Below are 23,571 nucleotides of genomic sequence, written 5' to 3'. Positions count from 1 at the left end.
ACCTTCTCCCAGAGCTGGAACCCACCAGCCTGCTTATCCTCCTGGGGGAGACAGGAGGCAGTCCCTGCTCCCATCATTTCATGTACCTTCCCCCATTACCTCATGTACCTTCCTTAAACTTGGTCATGGCTTAATGACAGAAACCATGTCAAAGCCTTTCCTTTCACAGTCAGAGACAAAGGTATAAAGTCCATGTTAGAGGTGGACATGCCTCCACCAAAGCACAGCCAGGCAGCCAGAGTGTGCAGTTGGCCAGTGGAAAATTCTTTCCTATTTGATCAGGAAAATGAATGCTAGTAGGGCACCATGCCTTGGAGCCTCTGGTTTGGGGGGCATTGAGGAGTGGAGCTCTGTGTATGCAGAAATGGCTGAGGGAGGGGAAAGACTGTGTCTTGGCTCTGTTTGCATCATCTAGGCTAAGACAGACTGAGACTTGCTCTAGGGTTCTGCCGTCCAGCTGCAACTGCTCAGTATCATTATTTTATTGTATAATTAGAAATTAAATTTATACTACTTAACAGTACTAAGAACTGTCCCACGTTGTGATAATGACTTGTGATCAGCCTTGTTATGTGAAAGGAGGAAAGCCAGCTTCACCTGGGGCCTGGAGGCCACATGTGTCCTTTGCAACTCCATGATACAGCTTCTACAGTCACTGCTGAGGAGTGGTGTGTGAGTGTTCTGAAGCAGCCAGCAAGAGGGAGGTAGAGGCTGCTGCCTCCTTCCTCTCTGAGTTCCTGGGTTAAGGGACTCACAAGATTGGGGGGCAGTCCCCAAGATCACCCTCACTTCTGATGACAACTGAATGTTTGGAGGTCCTCAAGACCAACCTCAGGATCTGATAATTTGCTAGAAGGACCTATAGAACTTACAGTTATCCTCATGGTTATCGCTTATCACAGCTCAGGGACACAGTTAAGACCAGGGGATTGAAGAGGCACTGGGGGCAGGTCCAGGGAAACGGCACAAGCTTCCAGGTGTTCTTTCCCCCAGAGTCATGCGGGTTGTGCTTACTTCTTCCAGCCGCAGTGTGTGACTGCATGGAGGAATGCCAAGTACGGAGGCTGCCGAGCCTTGGTGTGAGGGTGTTTTGGGGATTGGGCATGTAGACACAGCTGACTAGCTGCCCTCAGTCTCCAGCCTTCCGGAGGTCAAACTGATACTGTGAGACCCAAACCCCCACCACAAATCACAGTGTTACACTCGTGACTCAAAGGCCCCAGGACATTCCTCAGGCAGGATGTACCAAGGCTTAGAGGTAACCTCCCAGGAGCTGGAGGCCCAAGGCCAGCCTTTCTTAGGCAAGGCTGACCTTTCCTCACCAGGAATTTGCCAAGTCATCGTGGGATCATCTTATATCTCTTGCACTGATTATCAGGTATTTTCCTCGCTCTGTTTTCTAGAATCTCGCTGTGACAAGGACCTGGACACTCTCAGTGGCTACGCTCTGTGCCTTCCCAATTTAGCCAGACTTCAGACCTACCATTTTGCTGAGCACCGGCCGATTCTGTGTGTAGAGATCAAGGTGAAGTTTTGTAAAGGGGAAAGTGGTATGGGGAGAAGGGAAAGATGGGTTCAAGTCATAAATCTGTGGTGCCTGCCTGGAGCACACTTTCCCACAGAAGCTCCTCCTGTACCCCACACTGGGCCCCACAGCAGCTCCTGGAGATGCAGCATGCCACCTGCACTGGTTTCTCCCACGAGCCAGACCTGAGGGACAAGGCTCCTCAGGCCCCCAGGTTTATGCCCGTTCCAGGCGCTGCGATGGGGAGCCGATGGCCACCAGAAGGCAGTGCTTTGGGTTCCATCCTCCCCGTTTTCTTTGGAGGGTGCAGCTCACCAGGCCCCCCGACCTTCTCTGCCAGGCCTCATTTGCCACGTAGTGACACTACATGCTGTGTTCCAGGAGGTCGGCTTGAGGGTTGCCCTTTAGACGTGGGGGCACTCTGTTCCTTTGCTTCTGTCCTGCTCAGGGGAGACCTCCTCAGAGGCACAGAAACATGTGACTCTCAAGGCCCTGGTTTGTCTTGGCTGGGGGGGAACAAGGGGTGTCACTCATCTACTAGAGGAAGTGATTGCTGGATAAGGGCCAGGCCCTCGGCTTCAGCTCTGCTACCCCACATCCATGGTGGCTGCCCGAGTCTTCTTCAGGAAGATTCCCAGATGTCCCAGGCCATTGTTTGTCTCATTCTTCCAAACCTCATAGTGATTTCCGGGTCACACCCTGTCCCTGAGCACTCAACAACCCGTGTGCTCAGTGGGGACTAATGTTCTTCCCCAGCCGAGGGTGAGCAGAGCAGCCTTAGGCATCACAAATGATGGTGGCGTGCTCCTCAGTGCCATAGTGCTAAATACAATCTCTTATGTGTTGTGTAACCGTGGATTTTAAAAGGCACCTGGGGTTCCAGATGTTCTGGGAGCCTAGCAGCCATCGGATGGGCACCTTCCCATTCATGAATTCTTGTCAGAGGGAATGAGGGTTCTGCTGCTTGGAGCTGGGGCTGCAGGGCAAGTCTGCACTCTCAGAGTCTTTCCAGTCTCACTCTCTTGAAAACACAAAGCGATTCTGTGTTGTACTTTTTCAGTCCCCCAACTGAGGAACCGGCGTTTTTCCCAGTGACAGTTCTGACTCTGTAGTAGCAAGAGATGTTTATACGCTGTGACGAGGGAGGCATCAGTTCTGTGGGGGCTGGAGAGAAGAGCAGCTTTGGGGATGTCTCTAACGCTGCTGCTCCTGAGTGTTGCCTTGTAGTAGTTATGTGTCTATGTAAAGGTATGTGATTTCTCCCTAAGAAGTTTTTCTTCCTCATTTATTTTGCAGCCAAAATGTGGGTTTATTCCTTTCTCCAGTGAGGTTACACATGAGATGAAGCATAAGGTGTGCCGTTACTGCATGCACCAGCACCTCAAGGTGAGGAGAGCTGACCAGCTGGGTCAGAGTCACATGGAGGGTGGTTGGGCCTGAGATGTGACCACCTAGAATTTTCAGAAGAGTAAAAGAAAATGTAGATATTTATTATTTAATTTTTAGTTCACAGGTACTTCATACTCACCGTTTGGTGTTTGTTTTAAATTGAATCTGGGTTGCTTCTACCTTTTGGCTGTTGTCAATAGTGTTGCTATGAATATGAGAGTACAGATATATCTTTGAGACCCTGCGTTCAATTTTTTGAGTATATACCCAGCAGTAGAATTGCTAAATCATGTGGTGATTCTCTTTTTAATTATGAGGAGCCACCATTCTGTTTTCCACAGCAGCTGTCCCAGTTTTCATTCCACCACAGTACATAAGAGTTCCAGCTTCCCCACATCCTCACCAAGACTTGTTATTTTCTGTTTTTGATAGTAGCCATACTAATGAATGTGTGGTGAGAAATGCAGTTGGTTTTTGCATATTGATTTTTTTTAAAGAAAAGAGGCTTATTTCTTAGGTAATAATAGGCTTTTGTGTCAAAAGTGGCATCCACTGCCTGTTTATTATGTGCTCCCACCCTCATCCTAGGTAGTGTAGGATACTTTCATAGCTGGGGCATTTCCCCTCTTAAGATGGTTCTAGCTAGTAACAGATGTGATATGGGGTTTTTTTGTGTGTTTTTTTGTTTGTTTTGTTTTTAAATATGTCTTTATTGATTTCAGAGAGAGGAAGGGAGAGAGAGATAGAAACATCAATGATGAGAGTCGTTGATCAACTGCCTCCTGCACGCCCCCTACTGGGGAATCGAATCATGATCTCCTGGATCACAGGTCCATGCTCAACCGTTGAGCCCCAGCTAGGCAGAGGTGATGTTAACGGCTCCTCTTAGACTGTAGCCAGCTGCCGAAGTTCTGATGGAGGGCAGGGAATGGAGTGAGGCTGGGTCTCAGAGGCATCATCTGAAAAAATGGAGATAGAACGCCAACTCTAGTAACCCTTCTGTGTGGCCAGCTTCTGACTCAGCTGTTCTGAAGCATTTCTTCTGTTCCCTTCTATTGGAGCAATTACTGGTCCAACTCCCCAAAAGCCAAGGCAGGGGCTGGACTTTCTTCTATTTGGCTTATTTACACTTAAGACCCAGCCAGTCAGAAAAAAATGCCGTCTTGATCATCACTGGCCTGACAACCTTATCTTGTATATTTTTTAGTGTTCAGTGGAAAAATAGAAACAAGTCTAGGTATTCGAAGCAGAAAAGTTTCCTATAGGAAATTAAGTGTTTATAGACTCATTGGGAAGCTGGAGGAGTGAGCCGTAGGTTCCCCAGGAATCAGAACATCGGAGAGCTGACCCACCGGGGGCGCTGCAGCCTTTGCTGCCTCAGGAAGTGATGGAGAGCAGGACAGAGGCAGTGAGTTCCAGGACACCCTGTGCAGTGCGGTCAGGGAGCCTCTGGGGAACCACAGAACTCAAGACTGGACCCTGGGCACCTGAAGACAGAAGCTCCACGCAAAACGAGTGCTACTGAGTTCTGCATATTGATCTTTTATCCTGTCACCCTTGATGAACTTGCTTATTTGCTCTAATTTTTTTTTATGGTTTCTTAGGATTTTCTTTAACATGGTCAGATCACTTGCAAATACAGATAGTTCTAGCTCTTTCTTTCCCACCTGGATGCCTTTTGTTTGTTTTCCTTCCCTGACTGCCCTGGCTAGAACTTGCAGTACAGTGTTGTACAGAAGCAGCAAGAGCGGACATCCTTCTCTTGTTCCTGACCTTAGGGCGAAGCTTTCATTTCCTCACCCTTGAGTGTAGTGCTCACTGTGAGTTTGGTATGGATGTTCTTTTTGAGTGTTGTTGGTTTTTTTAATCATGAAAGGATGTTGAATTTTGTCAAGTAACTTGTCCTATATTGAAATGATCATGAGGTATTTTCTCCTCTCTGTTAACACGGTGAATTACATTGCTTGTCATATGTTGAACCACTGTTGTATGTCTGATAAATCCCACTTGATTATAGGTGGATAATCCCTTTAATATACTGCTGAATTGACTGGTCAGTTTTTATTAAGGACTCTTTCCTAAGGAATATGGTTTTTATTTTCTCTAGTCATGTTTTTGTCTGGTTGGTGCCAGGGTAGTGGCTGGTGTCACAGAGTGAGGAAGGACGCATTTCCTTCTCCCCATGCCTCGGGTTTGGAAGAGTTTGAGTTTTGGGGTTTATTCTTTAAACATTAAGTGGAGCTCACTAGTGAAGCCGTCTGGTTCTGAGGTTCCTTTGCTGGTAGGCTTGGATGACTGATTCAGTCTCTCATTACTGGTCCAGGTGTTCCTCTCTGGGATTTTATCTTCTCCCTACTCAGATCTGTTGTTAACCCCTCTAGTGACTTTTTCATTTTTGTACTTTTGAACTACAGAATTTGTTTGGTTCCTTTTTATAAATTCTGTTTCTGTTGATATTCTCTGTTTGTTGAGACAGTGTTTCCCTTGTTTCCTTGGTTTCCTTTACCTCTAAGCATGTTTAAAGTAGTTGATTTAAAGTCTTTGTATAAGTAAGTCCAATGTCTGAGCTCCCTCAGGACAGCCCATTGATCGCTTTTTTCCCTGAAAGTATGGCTCATACTTTGTTGTTTCTTTGCATATCTTGTAATGACTTGCTGACAATGGGCATTTTAAGTATTATAATGTAGCCACTCTGGAAATCAGATCCTACAACCTCTCTAGGATTTCTGATTGCTGCTTGTTGTAATTGTTGTTGTTTCTTTAGTGACTTTTCTATGCTAATTTTGAGAAGTCTGTGTTTTTGTTGTGTGTAGCTTTGAAGTCTGCTCAATTGGCTTAGTGGGCAGGTAATGGTTTGAAGAGATTTTTTTTAAATGCCTGAAACCAGTAAGATTCTCAACCTTTGCCAAGAGGTTCTGTGTGTGTGCTGAGGCCTGCCTTCAACCCTCAGCAGGAGAGTTACAACTCTGCCTTAGCCTTCACTGTCACAGAGCCTCAGATCCGCAGAAGGTGAGTGCCTTTCTAGGCCTCTCCAGAGCCTATGCATGGCCTTCTAGATGCCCAAGATATGCTGGAGTTTTTCAGAGCCTCAACTTTTTCTTTTTAGCTTTAGGTTTAGCCTATTGTTTGCCACAGCTGTTATCCACTATCGCAGGCAGCTATGAAGTTGGAACAGTTGCCTCTGAATCGTTTTTATAAATGCCCCTGGGAAACAATGCCCCTTTTGTACCTGGTAAGGTCTAAGACAGTTCAGTGAACACAGGAAGCCAAGAGATTGGTCACATAATGCACATTCTCTGGGAATGAGGCTTTGGAGTAGCTCCTGCCCTGTTCCGCCCCTCTCTTGGCTGCCAGGCTTCTGTTTTCAACATGATTGGGGCTGGTCATTTTCAGGGTTCCCTTGGAACTATAAATGGGATAGGAATAGGACATTAAAGTGCCACAAAGCTCACAGTTCTTACTTAGATTTAGCTGTTTGTCTTGAATAAATGCTCCCCAGATTGTTGCAGGACTTTGGTTAATTTTTCAGAGTTATGAAAATTTCAATTGATTCTGGTAGTTTTTGCCAGTTTTCTCATTGCCCATATGGGGGAGAGAATTTCCAGAGGTTCTGACTTCACTGTTTCTGCTGACTCAGTCCCTGCTCATTTAACTGATAAAATATGGAATTGTATGAATTCGATTACCTGCCTTCCCAGAGGTAACTCACGTTGTCAGTTTGTACATCCTTCCGGACTTCTTCCTGTGCCAACAAAAATAAACATGTTGTCCAGTGGAAACGAGGTGATGCCGCGTGCACACATTCTAATGTGTGTTCGCATATGCATGTGTACACATTTCTAAAACAAATAGAGGGCCTTGCTTTATGTATTTGTTTTGCTCATTGCTTTTTCTCTTACACAACCCTTGAGGATTGTGTGCTGTGTACTTTCAGGGCCTTCCTCTGCATATTTGGGTACGAGCATGTGATACCTGTCCTTTTCTTCTTTAGCAAAAGCGGTGTCGTAGGCTGTGTTCTACAAGTGGCTTTTTGACTTGAATAAATCTTGGTGATTTTTAGCCCTACCTTTTTCCAGAGTGGCTGCATATCATTTAATCATTCCGTCTCTGAACATGTGTCCTGCTGTGTCCTGGCCCATGAGAGCACATGTGCTATGGTTTTACTTAGTTGTTTCTAGGTCTTGCTATTACAGTTAGGCAGCAGTGAACATCTGTGACCCTATGATTCCTTGTAGATTTGCCAAGTCAGAGACACACACCTTTTAAATTTTGATGGAAACCAGCAAGTTGCCTTTCAAAAGGTTGTGCCAGTTTTTCTTCTCATCAAGAACATGAAATATGAAATTATTTATTGGCCACACTCTCTCCTTCCTGGATATTATAATTTTAAAGATTTGTTTATCTCATTACTGGAGTTTAGCCATGCCATTTAAAAGAGATGCTTGCTACTGCTTCCCTGCTCATGTAGAGGGCTGGGCAGCAGCCACATGAGACTATCAGAGGAGGCCGAGCTCCCCACCCCAGCTAGTGAGTGATGTGTTCCCCAAGGTGGTGACATCTGGGACCTTCATCATCTTAGACACTTTGGCTTTGTGTTAAAGTTACCCCAGTGCTGATCCCAGTCCAATCATTGGCACATGTGGTGGTTTCTTGACAGGTGGCAACTGGGAAGTGGAAGCAGATAAGTAAATACTGTCCCCTCGATCTCTACTCAGGGTAAGAGAACACATCTACTTTGTCCCTATGCCATCTTCCCTGGAGGTGGGGGGGTTGGGGATGTTCTGTGAGGTGGGGTTAGTGGGCGATGATGTGTGAGGCGGGGTTAGTGGGGATGATGTCTGAGAGGGGGAGATATGGGTGGGGTGGGACCGGCATCCTGTGAGGTTGGAGTACTGGCCTGTGTGTATCCAGGGCCCTGGGCAGGGCTCAGGTTTTTGCCGAGGGTCAGGGTGGCCTCTGTAGATTCCCAAGTTTCTTGTGGGAGCCAGCAGCTGGGATGATGTTGCCACGAGGAAAGGGAAGAGAGTAGGGGGGGTTCAGGGTGTATTGGGGGTGCCTGTGCAAGAGGCTGGGACAATGCGGCTCCTTCCCTGAGAAGCTTGGCGATGTGGCGCTCATGATCCTGGTGAGCCTGGGAACCGCATGTCCTGAGCACAGGCCAGTGACCCCATCCACTACCCCTTCCTCTTTCAGAGATAAACAGAGAATGTACTTTGCCTTGAAAAGCTTGTTACAGGAGGCACAGAACAACTTAAAGATATTTAAGGTAAGTATTCTTCTATTTTATGGCCCTTTTTGGGTGGAAGAGGCAGGTGCCTGGATTGAGCCAAGTGAATTCCTGGGGTCTGGTCCCTGGGACCTTGCAGATGAGGACGCCTGGGCCGGGTCTGCCATGGCACAGTCCTGTAGTCCTTTTTCCAAGTCCAGTTACAGGTGCACGACAGCCTATGTTTCCCTGGAGTGTGATGTTGACTCCTCGACCACTGGGTGACCTCTGGCTCCCCTGTCACACAGGCCCTGACTCCTGATCTTGGAGGGGGACAGTCCTGACATGGTCTGGCTTGTCTCACCACCTTCTGTGTGTCTCTGTGGCCTGTATGGTTGAGGTGGGAGAAGGCCCTGGGGTGGCACAACCTAGAGGGTGGCCACACCTGTGCATTTGCTCCCAGTTAACTTAGGGAGCTTGTAATTTGAGGACCTCTTTGTCAGTTAGTGAATTCTGTCCTGGCCATGCAGGGGAAGAGTTCATTCACTGTTTGGCACAGATACCTTCGGCTTTCTCCTTGCCACCTGCCACGGGGGCCCTGGTCCGGGCTCTCTAAGGCCCTGTGGTCGCCTGGCCTGGTGCTAGGAGTAGGGCATCATCCCCTTTTCTCTTTGCACTGACAGCCCCAGCCCCGGTTATGTCCTGGTTAAGTGGGACCCATGAGTGAGAGTTGCGGCACACTCCAGGCTTGCAGGAATGGGGGTGTGGAGAAGCGGAGCTGTTGGGCCTGGACAGCTGTATGCGCTGCGCCCTGCTCTGTGGACATACTGCTCTGCACTGCATGCGGGCAGCAGGGGAGCCTGTTCTTGACCCGCTTTCCCGCCTGACTCAGAAGTCTGGTTGGAGGGAGTTGACTTGACCCCATCTTCCTCCACCTTTCCAAATCCAGAAAAGGTAGATATACCTAAAATCAGTTTATATTTTTAATTTTTATAAAGACTTCAGGAATTTTATGTTTAAATTTGAAAGATATATTTCCTTTCACCTGTGGGTTTATTTGGAACCTGTCGTAAGGCTGGCGTTTTGTCTGAAGTGGACCCTTTTCTGACTGCCCTGCCTAGGCTGGCGTGTTCAGCCCACGCTTAAGCTGAGTAGCAGGTGTGGCTCAGGCCCTCGACAGCTTGCCCTGCCCTGGCCTGGGGCCTCAGCCTGAGAACCTGACTGTCTGCTGCTTCTGTTGAAATCAGCATGGGAAACATCCAGAGATAATAGTTTCAAAAGAAATGGATTAAGAGAAGGGACAAAGCATGGCTTTTAAAAATAATACCTGGAGCCATGCAGTCCATTTTCTCGAGTGCCATCACTCTTGTGAGAAGCTGTGGGGCTGAGGCTTGCTCCAATCACCATGAAGTTCCGGATGGGGAAGGTTCATGGCCACAGTCAGTGGTGCCCTCCTACTGTCTGTCCATGGCTGTGGCTCTGTCCACCCCAGCACTGCTCACCTGTGAAACTTGGGGGAGGGACACGTGGGGTAGCCATGGAGCCTGGGTTGATGGCTCTCCTCCAAATGTCACGAGGTCCTTGAGCAACTATATTTGTAGGTGTAAAACTCTCGCTATCCAGATTTTAGACACTGGAGAGAAGAGGCCTTCAGCTTCCAGGGGTCAGTCAGCCACTCCTGGGCTGGAAAGAGGGACCAGCTTCCTGAGTCCCAGCCCTACCTCCAGTGTCAGTTCAGCACTTCCTCTCGGCCTGCTTTCCTCCTGGAATGACTGCCTTCCCTTTGCCTGCAACCCTCCTCCCACTAAAGGCCCATCTCAAGGGTCAGTGTCTCAGTGGTCCCCCCCGGTACTGTGGCTAGCAGTGGCCTTAGTTGTGTCCACATCACCCTGGACACCCACTGAGTTCTGACAGTGTCAACGGGCTTCCCAAGGGAGGCATCATGCTGTTGAATCCCAGGACTTGCTGAGGGAGGAATGCCCTGTCTACACTTCAGGTTGGATCTACTCGACTCCCAGCTGCCACCTGGGGGCAGAGCAGGAATGGTCCTCGTTGATATTAGCTACTGCTCAGAGCAGCCACTTCTCATCTCGCAGTTTCTGTGGCCGGGAATTGAGGAACAGAGGCTGATTCTGGCTCAGGATCTCTTTTGAGGCTGTGTCCCATCTGAAAACTTGGCTGGGGCCAGAGTATGTGCTCCCTGGCCATGAGGGTCTCCATGGGGCTTCTCACCAGGCTGCTGTGATCTGAAAAGAAAGCCACCCAGATGGAAGCCATGGCATCTTTTATAACTTAATCTTTCTGGGGATGTGCTGTCACTCTGCCCTCATTCTGTTGGTCACATTGACCAAGCCTCTGTAGTGTGGAGAGAACTACAGGGTATGAGTGTCAAGGGATATGAGCCATTGGGGCCATCCTGGAGGCTGTTGACCACACCATCTCACAGATGAGGAAACTAGGGGCACGAGGTTTGCCACTCCCCTGGGGTTGGCTGCTGCTCAGGCATGTGGGTACCAGGGTTCTCTTAGGGGCTCTTCCACCAGACATGACAGACCCCCATAAATGTCATAGGCTTAGGCCCACTGGGTGTTTCTGTCTGCACCCTGGGAACATCGGTGCCACAAGGAGTTTCTTTGCTGGTTTTAGAAGGCAGGATGGGCTTAAAGACAAAGATTTCCACCCTGGTGGGAGCCTGGCTCAGCCTTTTGCCAAGGACAGAGCACTTTGGGAAAGTGTCTACTTATAGACATGCACACTGGCACAGCAGCTCCTCTCCTCAGGCCCCACGGACACTGTCTCCCAGGAGCGCATGCGTCCCTCAGCCTCTCGGCTGCCAGTTGCGGCTGCCAGTTGCGGTGTGTTCTGCCAGGAGCGCATGAGTCCCTCAGCCTCTCGGCTGCCAGTTGCGGCTGCCAGTTGCGGCGTGTTCTGGCCTGAGGGTTTGTAGGTCAGTTCAGGACTCCAGTCTTCAGTGTTTTAGAACTTTTCCTCTTTTCCACTTTCCAGTGGGATTTGCCTCCTGATCAATGACAGGGTGCTTTCCCACAGGGCCACAGTGTGCAGGGACCCCAGGTGGGCACGCATTTGATGTTAGGTCCCTTTGCCTGCCCAGTGGGTAGAGACGAAGGTGTTTTCCTACCTGCCTGTCCTTTTTCCTTTCTGAAGAATGGGGAGCTGATTTATGGCTGCAAGGACGCGCGCAGCCCAGCAGCTGACTGGAGCGAATTGGCACATCATCTGAAACCATTCTTTTTCCCATCCAACGGCCTGGCCAGTGGGCCTCACTGCACAAGGGCCGTGATCCGGGAGCTGGTGCGTGTCATCACGCGGGTGCTGCTCAGCGGCTCAGACAAGGGCCGGGCAGGTGCCCTGAAGCTGGGGCCTGGGTCGCGAGGCCCATGTGTCTGTGAAGCCAGCCCTTTCAGCAGGAGCCTGCATCACCAAGGTAGGCTGAGTGGCTGGGCGGATGGGCAGAGCCTGGACGCAGCCTGTTAGGGTCCTGCTTGGCCTCATGGAGCTTCTGCAGGAGCAGCCTGGGCCCCAGTAGGGCTCCCCAAAGCCACTCTCCCTGCCTCTGAGCCCTAGTTGGGGAGACTCCCTTTCTCATCTTCGATCTGGGTTTGTAAATTGCAGCCCAGGTTTGCCCTGTAGGGCTTCCCTGAAACACCGCCCAGCACATCTGTGTGCCTGTGGTTCGCTGAGTGCTTCCTGCAGATCGTCCTGGTCTGTCCTCTCTAAACCTGGGGGTGGGTTTCCTCGGCCTGTTCTTACATGTGGAGAAGTGAGACACAGAAGGTGGAGTCCACAGCACAGGCCCTTCGGGCGGGGGGAGGGGGAGGCCCAGGGCAGCAGTTTGCCAATGGTGGAAACACAAGCATTGCAGGGCTTCTGGCTCTGGGCGCCTCCCACTGGAGGACCTGTTCCTCACAGACTTAGCAGTAGCTGACTGTGACTTGGTGGTGTCTGGGCTTCACGTGGCTAGTTTGGATTTTTGTCCTGAGTGTTAGTGGGATCCTCATTTGCCCCTTTGCCATCTGCTAGCAGCTCCACCATGTGCTTAGGCCTGTGGCAGGAGGAGCAGACTAGGAAGACAGGAACTCTCCCATGTTCATACTAAGAGCCCTGTGGTCTCAGACCTCTGGTGGCTGTAGGGGTGTGACAGGAAGATGGCAGCCCTGCCCATGTGGCTTTTAGAAGTCGTGTGGTCACCCGGGCACTACAAACCACCACCGCCCTCAGTGTGGCCACCTGCTTCTCCAAGTGAGCTGTGGATCTGGGCTTCATGGACATGCTCACAGGTTTGGGAGTGTTAACATGGCCATTTTACATTTTGTGCCTTGTCTTTAGACTGAGAGTCACCTCTAAATGCAGATCTGGGCTGGTGTGATGGAGTTGAAGGTGCTGAGAGGGAACAGAGGCACAGAGCAAGACGTGGGTCCCTGCCCTTTGCTTTGTGCCTGGCCCTGTGCTTGCCTGCAGCTCCAGCACCTTCGTGAGGCAGGGTGCAGCCTGTGCCTGCTGCCTTTGTCAGTCCTTGACAGTAAACCTCTTGTTTTCCCCTGATGTTCTTGGTAGGAAAAGGCAGCCTGGAGCACTCGGGGTTGCCGAAGGGCTGTCTTCTGTACAAAACCCTTCAGGTGCAGATGTTGGACCTGCTGGACATCGAAGGCCTGTACCCGCTGTACCGACGGGTTGAGCGATACCTGGAGGAGTTTCCTGAGCAGAGGTGGGGCTCTGTTCTGTCATGCCCCTGCCCCTTCTGGGCCTACGAGGGGCCCCTTGAGCAGCTCTGAGGGTGAGATGGAGATGAAGGGAAGGGTTGCTCTAACAGGAGGATAGCACAGGGCTCCCAGGAATATGACCCACTCCAGCCACCTTCCCTCCTTACCCTCAGGTGCCAGGCCCCCCCTAGGACTCATTGCTGTGTAAAGGAGGGGCTGGGATCCCATTAGATCAAAAAGCAAGCACATCCTGTGAATCTGACCGTCCACGGCAGGCAGTTCTGTGTCCTGAGTCTGGGTTGAGCCTGCAGGGGGCAGTGCTGCTCCACTGCCGGCAGCGTCTCTGCCTGGGCAGACTCTGCCTTAGGTTTTCCTGTGCAATCAAGTTCGTCCCCGGCCCTCCTGATAGGGTTGCTGGGGTCCACATGTGTGGTGTGTGGCGGGGGCCAGACTCCTCCTCCCCACTTTCCCTTCACTAGGTTCTCTGACCTGGCTGCCGTTTGTCATAAACAGGACATGTTCAGCCTCAGCTCCCTGGTTTCTGGTCTTACAAGTTCTTCAGGCAAAGTATAGGATTAGGAAGAGGAGGATCCCTTAGATGGTAATTAAAACCAGATGTGTAGTTAAGTTGTTAGCAGTTTAAGAAAGTTCCCTACAGCTTTGTCATCTTTTTTGTTCCCTTTCCTTCAGAAAAACATTGCAAATAGATGGGCCTTATGATGAAGCATTTTACCAGAAGCTGCTCGATCTTTCCACTGAGGATGATGGGACAGTGGCTTTTGCGCTGACAAAGGTGGGCAGACCTTTCCAGAAACACACTGTGTGCTCCTTAGGCTCTTAACACTAACTTGGGGTTTTCCTGAGAAATGTTTCCCAGTACTGATGTTTCCTACTACTGATGGTTAAAGCAGAAATTGGAGATTTTTTTAAAAAGTAGCTAAAGTCTCCCCCAGATGGACTGGGCATGGTGAAGATTTGTTCAGTTGGCTCCTGTCTACCCCTCGGCCCAGCCCTCTTTGACCCAGGGCGACCTCTCTGTGCCTCCTTATGAGAAGTCTTAGAACTGGCTGGCACCAGCCATCCTCTTGTGGCCCTAACTGGGATCCAGACCCCCTCACCTGTGGCTGTGCAGGTGGCTTCCTTCCCCCAGAACTCAGGCCAGGGGGCAGTGTGGGAATATCTTTTAGGTAAGTGGCCCAGTCCTGTTCTTTCTGGTTCTATCAAATCAGGGAATTCAGAACCTCCATGAAATTGGGTAGAAAAAAATTACATCTTTTACTAAGTTGGCGTTTCCTTCCATTACAAATATGGCAATAACCTCTGGGGGGTGAGTAGGACCCCCAACTGCACCATGGGAAATCAGACCTTTCATTTCACACTGCAGTCGCTGTAGAAGTCTCACGAGAGCTTCATAGTCATCACTCTGAGGTGTGGTTATGTAGTTTTGTGTAACATTTATTTTAAAAAATTGTGGTATCTGATGTCACCTCTATCTTTTATTTTCTGCATTGAAAGATGTTATTGTGAGAGGGAGCCATAGGCCTCACTGGGCTGTCAAGGTGTTGTTGCTAGATGCTGAAATGGTCAAGGAACTCTTCTCGTGGCAGTGAGGTGACAAAGGCAAGAACAAATGGGACTGACCTCCTTCTCTTTATGTACTGGGGCCGCTGTCCTGGAGCCCTTGGCTATGTGTCCTGGCACCAATGATGTGTCTGTGGTTCCCACTTGTGAAGAGTCCTCACTGTTAACTCTCCTGAGGAGGTCCCTCTTGAAGGCCGGGCTGTCGTCAAGGCAGGGAGAGATCCAAAAGTGGGGCCTCTGCCTCAGAATAAAGCAACAGGATCTGCCCTGTGGTACTGGAACTTGGGTACATTCATTTTGGGATAAATAACAGCCTTGCTTCTTTTTTCAAGAGAGGATGTTTCCTTCCATAGGACTTGACTTCATTTTTTTATACATTTCTATATTATTCAAAATTCCTACTAAATAAGCATGGATTACTTTTGAATTTATTTCATTTTTTAAACTTCGTATGTAGACATAATCTCATTGTAATAGATTCAAGCAGTCATCACACAACTATGAGAATGGCTAAGCTAAGTGCATTGGGAGAACACCGAAGCCTTGATGCAGAGAAACTGGGTTACTCAGACACTGCTGAGGGGGTGGGAAGTGGCACCAGCCCCTCAGGAGACACTATGGGAGCTTCACACAAAACTGCACGTGCAGGTAGTCTGTGACCCATCTGGGCACTTCTCAGAGAGGATGAAAACTTATGCCCACCCAAAACCTCGTGCTAGAATCTGGACACAACTGGTGACCTATGACAGGTTGCATGAACTAGCATTGCTGGGCAATGAAAAGGAATGAACTCCAGATACACACAGCACCCTGGGTGAACCTCCAGGGAATTCTGCTGACAAAAGCCAGTCAGAAAAGGTCACACCTGATTCTGTTTAGTCTATTTAACATTTCGTGCAACACTGGTTGGGTGGTGATAAGCTCCTTTAGCCTTTTTTTTGTCTGGGAAGCTCTTTATTTCACCATTTATCCCGAATGATAGCCTTGCTGGATAGAGTAGTCTTGGTTTCAGATCCTTGTTTTGCATCACCTTGAATATTTCATGCCATTCCGTTCTGGCCTGTAGAGTTTCTGATGAGAAGTCAGCTGACAGCCTTATGGGAGCTCCTTTGTAGGTAACAGATTGCTTTTCTTTTGCTGCCTTAAATATTCTCTGTCTTGAATTCTTGGCATTTTAATTATGATGTGTCTGGGCGTGGGCCTCTTTGGGTTCTTGCGTGGGACTCTCTGTGCCTCCTGAACTTGTGTGACTTTTCCTTCACCAGGTTAGGGAAGTTTTCTGCCATTATATCTTCAAACAGATTCTCTAACCCTTGCTTACCTCTGACCTCTTCTGGCATTCTTATGATGTGAATATTGCCACATTTCATGTTGTCCCACAGCTCCCTTAGACTATCCTCCTGGTTTTTGTTTTTCCTACAATGTCTTCTAATTGGCCGATCCAATCCTCAGATTCCCCTAATCTGCTGTTTATTCCTTCCAATTTTTAAAAATTTCTCCCATGTTATTCTTAATTTCCTTCATAGTTTCCATATCTTTTTTTCATGCTCTTGAGCCTCCTTATAATCAGTATTCTGAACTCTACGTTCGATAGATTACTTATCTCCATTTCATTTATCTCTTCTTCTGGAATTCTTTTGTTCTTTCATTTGGGGCTTGTTTTTTTGTCTCCCCATTTTGGCTGCCTTTTTGGATTTGTTTCTATGCGTTAGGTAGATCTGCCAGGACTCCTAGTCTTTTGGATGGTCTCTGGTGCAGGCCAGTGTCAGACGCTGTTTGCGACTGTCCTTTAGTGAGTACCCTGTTTGAAGTTTTGCACACCCTGTGGTTCCCTCTGCTGGGGCTGGGTGTATATGGACAGGACCAAGATACGCACCAAGGTCTCCTTTTCCAAGCCCAGTCTCTGTGCAGTCTCCACTTTAGGTCCTTGGTTATGAGGGTGCTCTCCAGCTAGTCTTCAGTTGCAGTTGATTATTCTGGATGGTTTTTCTATATTTTAGTTGTGATTCCAGTTTGGTCCTGGGAGAGTGTCAGTGTAGCTTCCACTCAATCTGCCACCATCTTGGAATCCTGTGTATAGCATTCTGTAGCAGGAGTCAGCAGACTTCTTCTACGGAGGGCCAGATAGTAAATGCTTTAGACTTTGTAGGCCATCTGGACTCTGCTATTGTAGCTCAGAAGCAGCCATAGACAAACATAAATGAGCACAGCTATGTTCCAGTAAACCTTTATTTATAAAACAGGTAGTGGCTGGATTTGGCTCCCAGTCCAGAGTTTGCTGATGTCTGTTCCCTTTTGCTTGTTAGTTTATAGATTCCATTTTTTTCTTTATAAACTTTGGAAGTTACACATTGTTTTTATTATTTTAGTGGTTACTTGTCCAATTTGACCATGGATATTTAAAATCTAAAATTACTTAATAACTTAACCAACTCCCAGACTCCCAACCCCGGCCACACAAACAAACAATACTTTAATTCCAGTTTTCTCCTCCAACATACATGCAGTTATTGTCTTGTTCTTTTTTAAAATCACAATTTATGGTCTTACTTTATACAGATGTTTACTTAGATCTATCACGTTTGCCCATGTCTTTATCCAGGAGTCTTGCATCTCAGATCTTTCCTCTTTTTCCTTTTTTTCTATAACAGTTTTATTGAAGTATAACATACATACCATACACTTTACCTGCTTAAAGGTACAATTTGGTGGTGCTACTAGATTCACAGATAGGTGCAACCGTCACCATAGTCAATTTTAGAACATTTTCATCAACTCAAAAATAAATCCCCTACTGTTTAGCTCCAATGCTCTTATCTATCTCGCTCCCACCCTTAGCCCTAAGCAACCACTATCTGCTTTTTCTCTGCCTATTCTGGATATTGCATATAAAGGTAATATTCAATTTGTGGTCCTTTATGACTGGCTTCTTTCACTTAGCTTAATGTTTTCAAGGTTCATCTGTACTGTAGCAAATATCAATACTTTATGGCTAAATAATATTCTATTTTATGGATATATAAAATATAAATTTTGTTTGTTCATTCATCAGTTGGTGGGCGGTGGGTTGTTTCCACTTTTTGGCTACTGTGAACAATGCTGCTATAATTTGTGTACAAATTTTTGTGTGGAAATAAGTTTTTACTTTTCTAGGGTATATGCATAGGAGTGGAATTGCTGAATCAAATGGTAACTTATATTCCTACCAGCAGTGTAGGAGAGTTCCAATTTTTCCGTATCTTTGACAACACTTGTTATCTGTCCTTCTGATTTTAGGCGTCTTCTTGGGTGTGAAGTGGTATCTCATTGTGGTTTTGATTTACATTTCCCAGAAGACTAAGAACATTTTTCAAATGTATATCTTCTTTGGAGAAATCTTTTCAGATCCTTTGCCTACTTTTAAATTATATTATTTGTCTTGTTGAGTTGTAAGAATTCTGTATTTTATGGATAGTAGCACCTTATGAGATATATAATTTGCATATATTTTCTTCCATCCTGTCAGTAGCCTTTTTACTTTTTTGATAATGTCCTTTGATGCAAAAATGTTTTTAATTTCGATGATATCCAATTTATCTATTTTTTTCTTTTTGTTGTTCATGCTTTTGGTTGTCATATCTAAGAATCCATTGCTAAATTCAAAGTCATGAATATTTTTCCCGGTTTTCTTCTAACAGTTTTATAGTTTTAGTACTTTGATCCATTTTGAGTTAATTTTTGTATATGATTTGAGGTAGAGGTCCAACATCATCCTTTGCATGTGATATCCAGTTGTCCCTAATTTGTTGAAGAGATTATTTTTCCCCATGGAATGGTCTTGGCACCACTGTCTTCCATTAATCTATGTCTATATTTATGCCCATACCTTGTCTTGATTTATTATTGCTTTTTAATAAGTTTCGAAATTGGGAAGTGTAAGCTCTCCAACTTTGTTCATCCTTTTCAAGATCATTTTGGCTATTTGGAATCCCTATAATTCCATGTGAATTTTAAAGTCAGCTTGCCAGTTTCCACAAAGAAGCCTGCTGATATTGTGATAGGGACTCTGGTGAACCTGTAGATTGCTTTGGGTAGTATGGCCATCTTTACAATAGTAAGTCTTCCAATTTTTTAACATGAGATGGGTTTCCATTTATTTAGATTTTTTTTTCTTTCAATAATCTTTTTTTTTTTCTGTTGTTAACCCTCACCCAAGGATATTTTTCCATTGCTTTTCAGAGAAAGTGGAAGGGAGGGAGGTGGGAAGAGAGAGAGGAGAGGAGGGGAGGGGGAGGGAAGGGGAACATTGATATGTGATAGACACATTGATTGGTTGCCTCCTGCATGTACTGCAGCCAGAGCCAGGGGTGGAACCTGCAACCCAGGGAGTGCCTTTGACCAGGAATAGAATCTGTGACCCTTTGGTGCACAGGCCGATGCTCTAACCACTGTGCACACCAGCCAGGGCTCTTTCAACAATCTTTTATAGTTTTCAGAGCATACATTTTGTACTTTGTTTATTCCTGAATGTTTTAGTCTTTTTGAGTTTTTTTCAAAGTTCTGTTTTCAGATTGATTGTTGAATATGTATAGAAATACAATTTGTTTTTGTATATTGATCTTTTCAGTTTCAACCATGCAAGATTTATTAGTTCTAGTAGTTTTCAGTGGCCTCTTTGGTAATCTTTCTATATAAGATAACCTGTGAATAGAGAGTTTTATTTCTTCTTTTCCAATTCACATGCCTTTTATGTCTTTTTCTCGCATAAGTGCCCTGGCTAGAACCTTTAGTACAGTATTGAATAGAATGGGCAAGAACAGACATTCCTGAATTGTTCCTGGCCTTACTGGGACAGTGTTCAGTCTTTCATCGCTATGTCTGGTGTTGGCTGTGGGCTTTCATAGATATCCTTTGTCAGGTTGAAGAAGTTCTCCTCCTAATTTGTTGAGTGTGTTCATCATGAAAGGATATTGTATTTTGTCAGATGTATTTTCTGCATCAACTGAGATTATCATGTGGTTTTTGTTTTTTATTCTATAGATATGGTTGGTATATTACATTAATTTATTCTTGGATATTACAACCCACCTTGCATTCCTAGGATAAATCCCACTTAGTCATGCATGTAATTATTCTTTTATGTTGCTGGATGTGAGTTGCTATTATTTTGTTGAAGATTTTTGTGTCTATATTCATAACAGATATTCTGTAGTTTTCATTTTTTATGATGTGTTTTTGTTTTTAGCATCTGGTAATACTGGCCTTATCAAATAAGTTGGGACGTGATCCAGCCTCTTTTATTTTTGGAAGTGTTTGAGAAGGAGTGATATGTTAATTATTCTTTAACTATTTGATAGAATTCACTAGTAAAACCATCTGAGTTTGGCCTTTTCTTTGTAGGTAGTGTTTTGATGCCCAACTCAGTCTCTTTAGTTATTGTAGGTCTAACTATATTATCTGTTTTTTTTTGAGTCTGTTTTGGTAATTTGTGTCTTTTTAGGAATTTGTCCATTTCATCTAAGTTGTCTAATTTATTGGCCTACAATTGTTTCTAATTCTTTTCTTCTTCTTGAAGTATATATAGCTTTTAAGTTACATCAGTGAAAGTTTTTTGATAAATTCTCTATATCTGGATATGTTTATAATTTGTCCACAAACGTAAAAGGTAGTTTTTTTCCTAGGTACAAAGAAGAGTTGATTGTGTTTCTCCTTAGCATTTAGCCATTTTATGCAACATCATCTGACTGGATGTTGCTTCTGGGATGTCTTCTGTTAGTCTAACTGTCCTTTCTCAGGAGGTGCATTTTTTTCTCTATGGCTGCTTTTAAGGTCTTCTCTTTCTTTCTCTTGTTACTTGACATTTTAGTGTAATGCCATTAAATGTGGTGTGCTTTATATTTATCCTACTAAGTAAGTGTATGTTGTGCTTTCTCTATTTGTGGATTTGTTTTTCTCCTTAGTATGGTCATATCATTGTCATTGATTTGGATGTTGTCTTCATTTGTTACTGTTAAAGATAACGTTGACATTCACATTTTTGTACTTTAAACCTTGTGCACATAAGCATATCTGTAAGATATTTAGAAATAAAATTTCTAGATTTATTTATTTTATTTATTCTTAAATCTCACCCAAGGATATGCTTTTATTGACTTGAGAAAGAGGGGAAGGATGGGGAGGCAGAAAGAGAGAGAGAAAAAAACATCAGTGTGAGAGAGAAACATCATTGGTTGCCTCCCATATGCCCTGACCCACAACCTGTCAGTGTATGCGACAATGCTTCAACCAACTGAGCCACCCGGCCAAGGCTAGATATATATTTTTTGATAGATTCTGTCATGTTGTTCTCCCAAAATAATTTTGCCAATTTATGTTCCCTTTTGCAAAAATTGAGGGCCTTTGTTTCCCTCATCCTGTCAAAAACACTATTTACTAGTATTTAAATTTTTTATTTTCTATGCATTTGTTTTCATTAACCATTTGTATTGTGAGTATAGTATACACAGAACAAATATACAGCCCAATGATTGTCACAGTAACCTTCGTGGAACTACCAGTGGAATCCCTGTGGGCTTCCTGTTCAGTTCTTTTCTTTCTCCCCAGAGCTGACTATTGTATTGACTTGTATCCCCAGAATCTGGTTGTTTTGTTTTTGAACTTTATATATGGAATCATGTATATAGCTGTGTCTCTTTTAGCTCTATATAACACTTAGAGATTCACTCATGTTACTGTGTGCATTTCCATATTTGCATTGCTTTATAATGATCCATTCTACTGGTGATGCACATTTTGGGTGTTCCCAGTTTTGTGCTGTTATAAAGCTTTTTTAAACATTCTTATACAGATCTCTTGGTGTACATGTGAACACATTTTTTTTGGATATATTCCTAGGAGTGGAATTTCTAGGCTAGAGGTATGAGCACATTTACCTTTAGCAGATATTGCAAAGCAGGTTTACTGTTTCTGTCCCCTACAACAGGCCAGGATAGTTCCTGGTGCCCCATACACTCTATCACTTGGCTGGGGATCTTTTTGACTTTAACCATTCTGGTGCGTGTATAGTGGTGGCTTGTTATGGTAATAAGATTAAGCATTTTTTCATGTTTATTGGCCGTTTGTATTTCGTTTTTTGTGATGTGTCTATTCAAGTCTCTTGCCCAGTTTCTTGCAGGGTTGTCTGTCACTTTCTTACTGATTTGGAGGATTTCTTTACATATCCTGGAAGGAAGCCATTATTAGATATATATTCTACAGATAGCTTCTTTCACTCTGTCACTTGCTGTTTCACTGTCTTAATGGAGTCATTTTAAGAAGGGAAATTCAGACTCCCGGTCAGGATCACAGAGTAGGTAAACACTGTGCTCGACTCCTCCCAGGACCCCATCAAAATCCCAACTAAACTACAGAACCATCTCTGAGAACCACCTGAAGACTAGCTGAACAGAAGTCCTATATCTAAGGAGACACAGCAGAAGCCACATCCAGACTGGTAGGAGGGGCAGAGATGTGGAATGGGCAGGTCCCACGCCTATGTGTGGTGGCTGAGAATTGGGAGGGATATCTCATCTGTGGAGGTCCCCCCTGAGGAGGGAGAATTCCCAGCCCCACACTAGGCTCCCCAGCCCAGACCACCAGTGACTGTAAGAGGAGTCCCTATATCTGGCTGTGAAAACCAGCAGGGATTCTGTTCTTGTGAGATGGAGGCTGCTGGAGTCCCAGGTGTTCATCTTAAAGGGCCCGTGCTCAGATTTACTCACTGACGGACTCACTCGGGGCAGCAGCATGAAAGCACCAGGGATGTACTAGGAAGAACTGAATTGTCTGGCTTCAGGGCGAGGGCTGGAGGGGCAGCTTTCTCCTAGACAGAAGTGCTGGCAGAACCCATTGTTCCTTTGCTAGAGCCCTCTCCCACAGAACTGGCAGGCAGGCACCATATTTGAGTCTCCATCAGCCTGACTCACACTATTCACCCAGCCCTGGTGATTCACTGAGACCCCTCCCCACCCAACTTGCAGGCCCACCCAAGCTGTTTCCAGTGGCATTTCCATACAGACAGCCTGATCTTAGCTGTCACTGGAATTCCCTAAAATCTCTCGAAGGTTCACAAATCCCAAACAGCATCTGGCCTGCATGTGCTCCATACCTCTTGATAAGTGACCCCAAACCCGGCATTAGTGGCAGCTGGCCTCTGTTCATAGCTTAACGTCTCCAGGTGTCTCCAAGCTCAGCACAAGTGGTGACCATCTGCAGGTCACTTTGTAGCTCATACTAGCTGGCTGCAGGCAGGGCAAAGCTGACCTTGGCTGGCACCACAGCCTCTCCCAAGAGACCCCAGAACCAACACACCTAGTGGCCAGCATCAGACCATACCAGAACACCACACAAGCACCTCCACAAATGACACACCCAAAGGGTGGACTTGGCAGGCACTGGATCCCCACTAAAGCAAATCTTGCTTCGTGGGGTCAGTCGCTGCACAATAGCTCCTCCACTATAGTCATGGCCAGTCCTCACAGTCAGCCAGCCTGAAGGCCAATCCATCCCACTGACATCCTAACAATAGTCAAGGTTCAACTACAACAGGAGGTACAACCCACCCAAGGGACACCTGGAGTACCTGGCTCAGGTGACCAAGGCGACTGCCACTGGATCCCACAGAACACCTGCTATACAGTGCCACTCTACTAAGACCAGGAGACACAGCAGATCTACCTAATAGGTAGAAAGAAACACAGAGAGGCAGTCAAAAGAAGGAGACAAAGAAACAAGTCCCAAATGAAAGAAAGGACAAATCTCCGGAAAAGAACCTAACGATGTAGAGACAAGGGAACTACCAGAGGCAGAGTTCAAAACACTGGTTGTAAGGATGCTCAGGGAACTTCGGGGAAGACTAGATGAACCCAGTAAGAACTTCAGCAGAGAGACAGGAACCACAAAAATGGAGACAGAAGACAAGAACAAACCAGTGAAATATGAAGAGTACAGGATCTGAAATGAGGGCAGCATTAGGGAATCAACAGATTGGGTAAGTCAGAGGACCAGATCAGCAATTTGGATGACAAGGTAACAGAAAACACCCAATAAAAAACAGCAAAAAGTTAAAATTTTAAAATATGAGGGTAGTTTAAAGGGCCTCTGGGACAACAGCAAGTGTAACAACAGTCACA

At 46.1% G+C, this 23,571-nt stretch overlaps 1 protein-coding gene across 1 annotated transcript in view; it reads left to right on the top strand.

Moving 5' to 3' along the window:
- The window catches only part of IPPK (inositol-pentakisphosphate 2-kinase), a 49,857-nt gene that overhangs the window by 15,251 nt on the left and 11,035 nt on the right, over positions 1-23,571 (top strand). The window contains exons 5-11 of the mRNA XM_081150846.1: positions 1,404-1,525; positions 2,822-2,911; positions 7,572-7,630; positions 8,108-8,180; positions 11,286-11,565; positions 12,696-12,846; positions 13,532-13,634. Of these exons, the coding sequence (XP_081006972.1) occupies positions 1,404-1,525; positions 2,822-2,911; positions 7,572-7,630; positions 8,108-8,180; positions 11,286-11,565; positions 12,696-12,846; positions 13,532-13,634 (878 nt within the window). The remainder of the gene's footprint in view (positions 1-1,403; positions 1,526-2,821; positions 2,912-7,571; positions 7,631-8,107; positions 8,181-11,285; positions 11,566-12,695; positions 12,847-13,531; positions 13,635-23,571) is intronic.

This window comes from Miniopterus schreibersii, assembly GCF_964146895.1.
Source record: "Miniopterus schreibersii genome assembly, chromosome: 11".
Classification (NCBI taxonomy): Eukaryota; Metazoa; Chordata; class Mammalia; order Chiroptera; family Miniopteridae; genus Miniopterus; species Miniopterus schreibersii.
The sequence above is the reverse complement of the archived record's forward strand: the minus strand, read 5'-3'. Positions and strand labels throughout refer to the sequence as shown.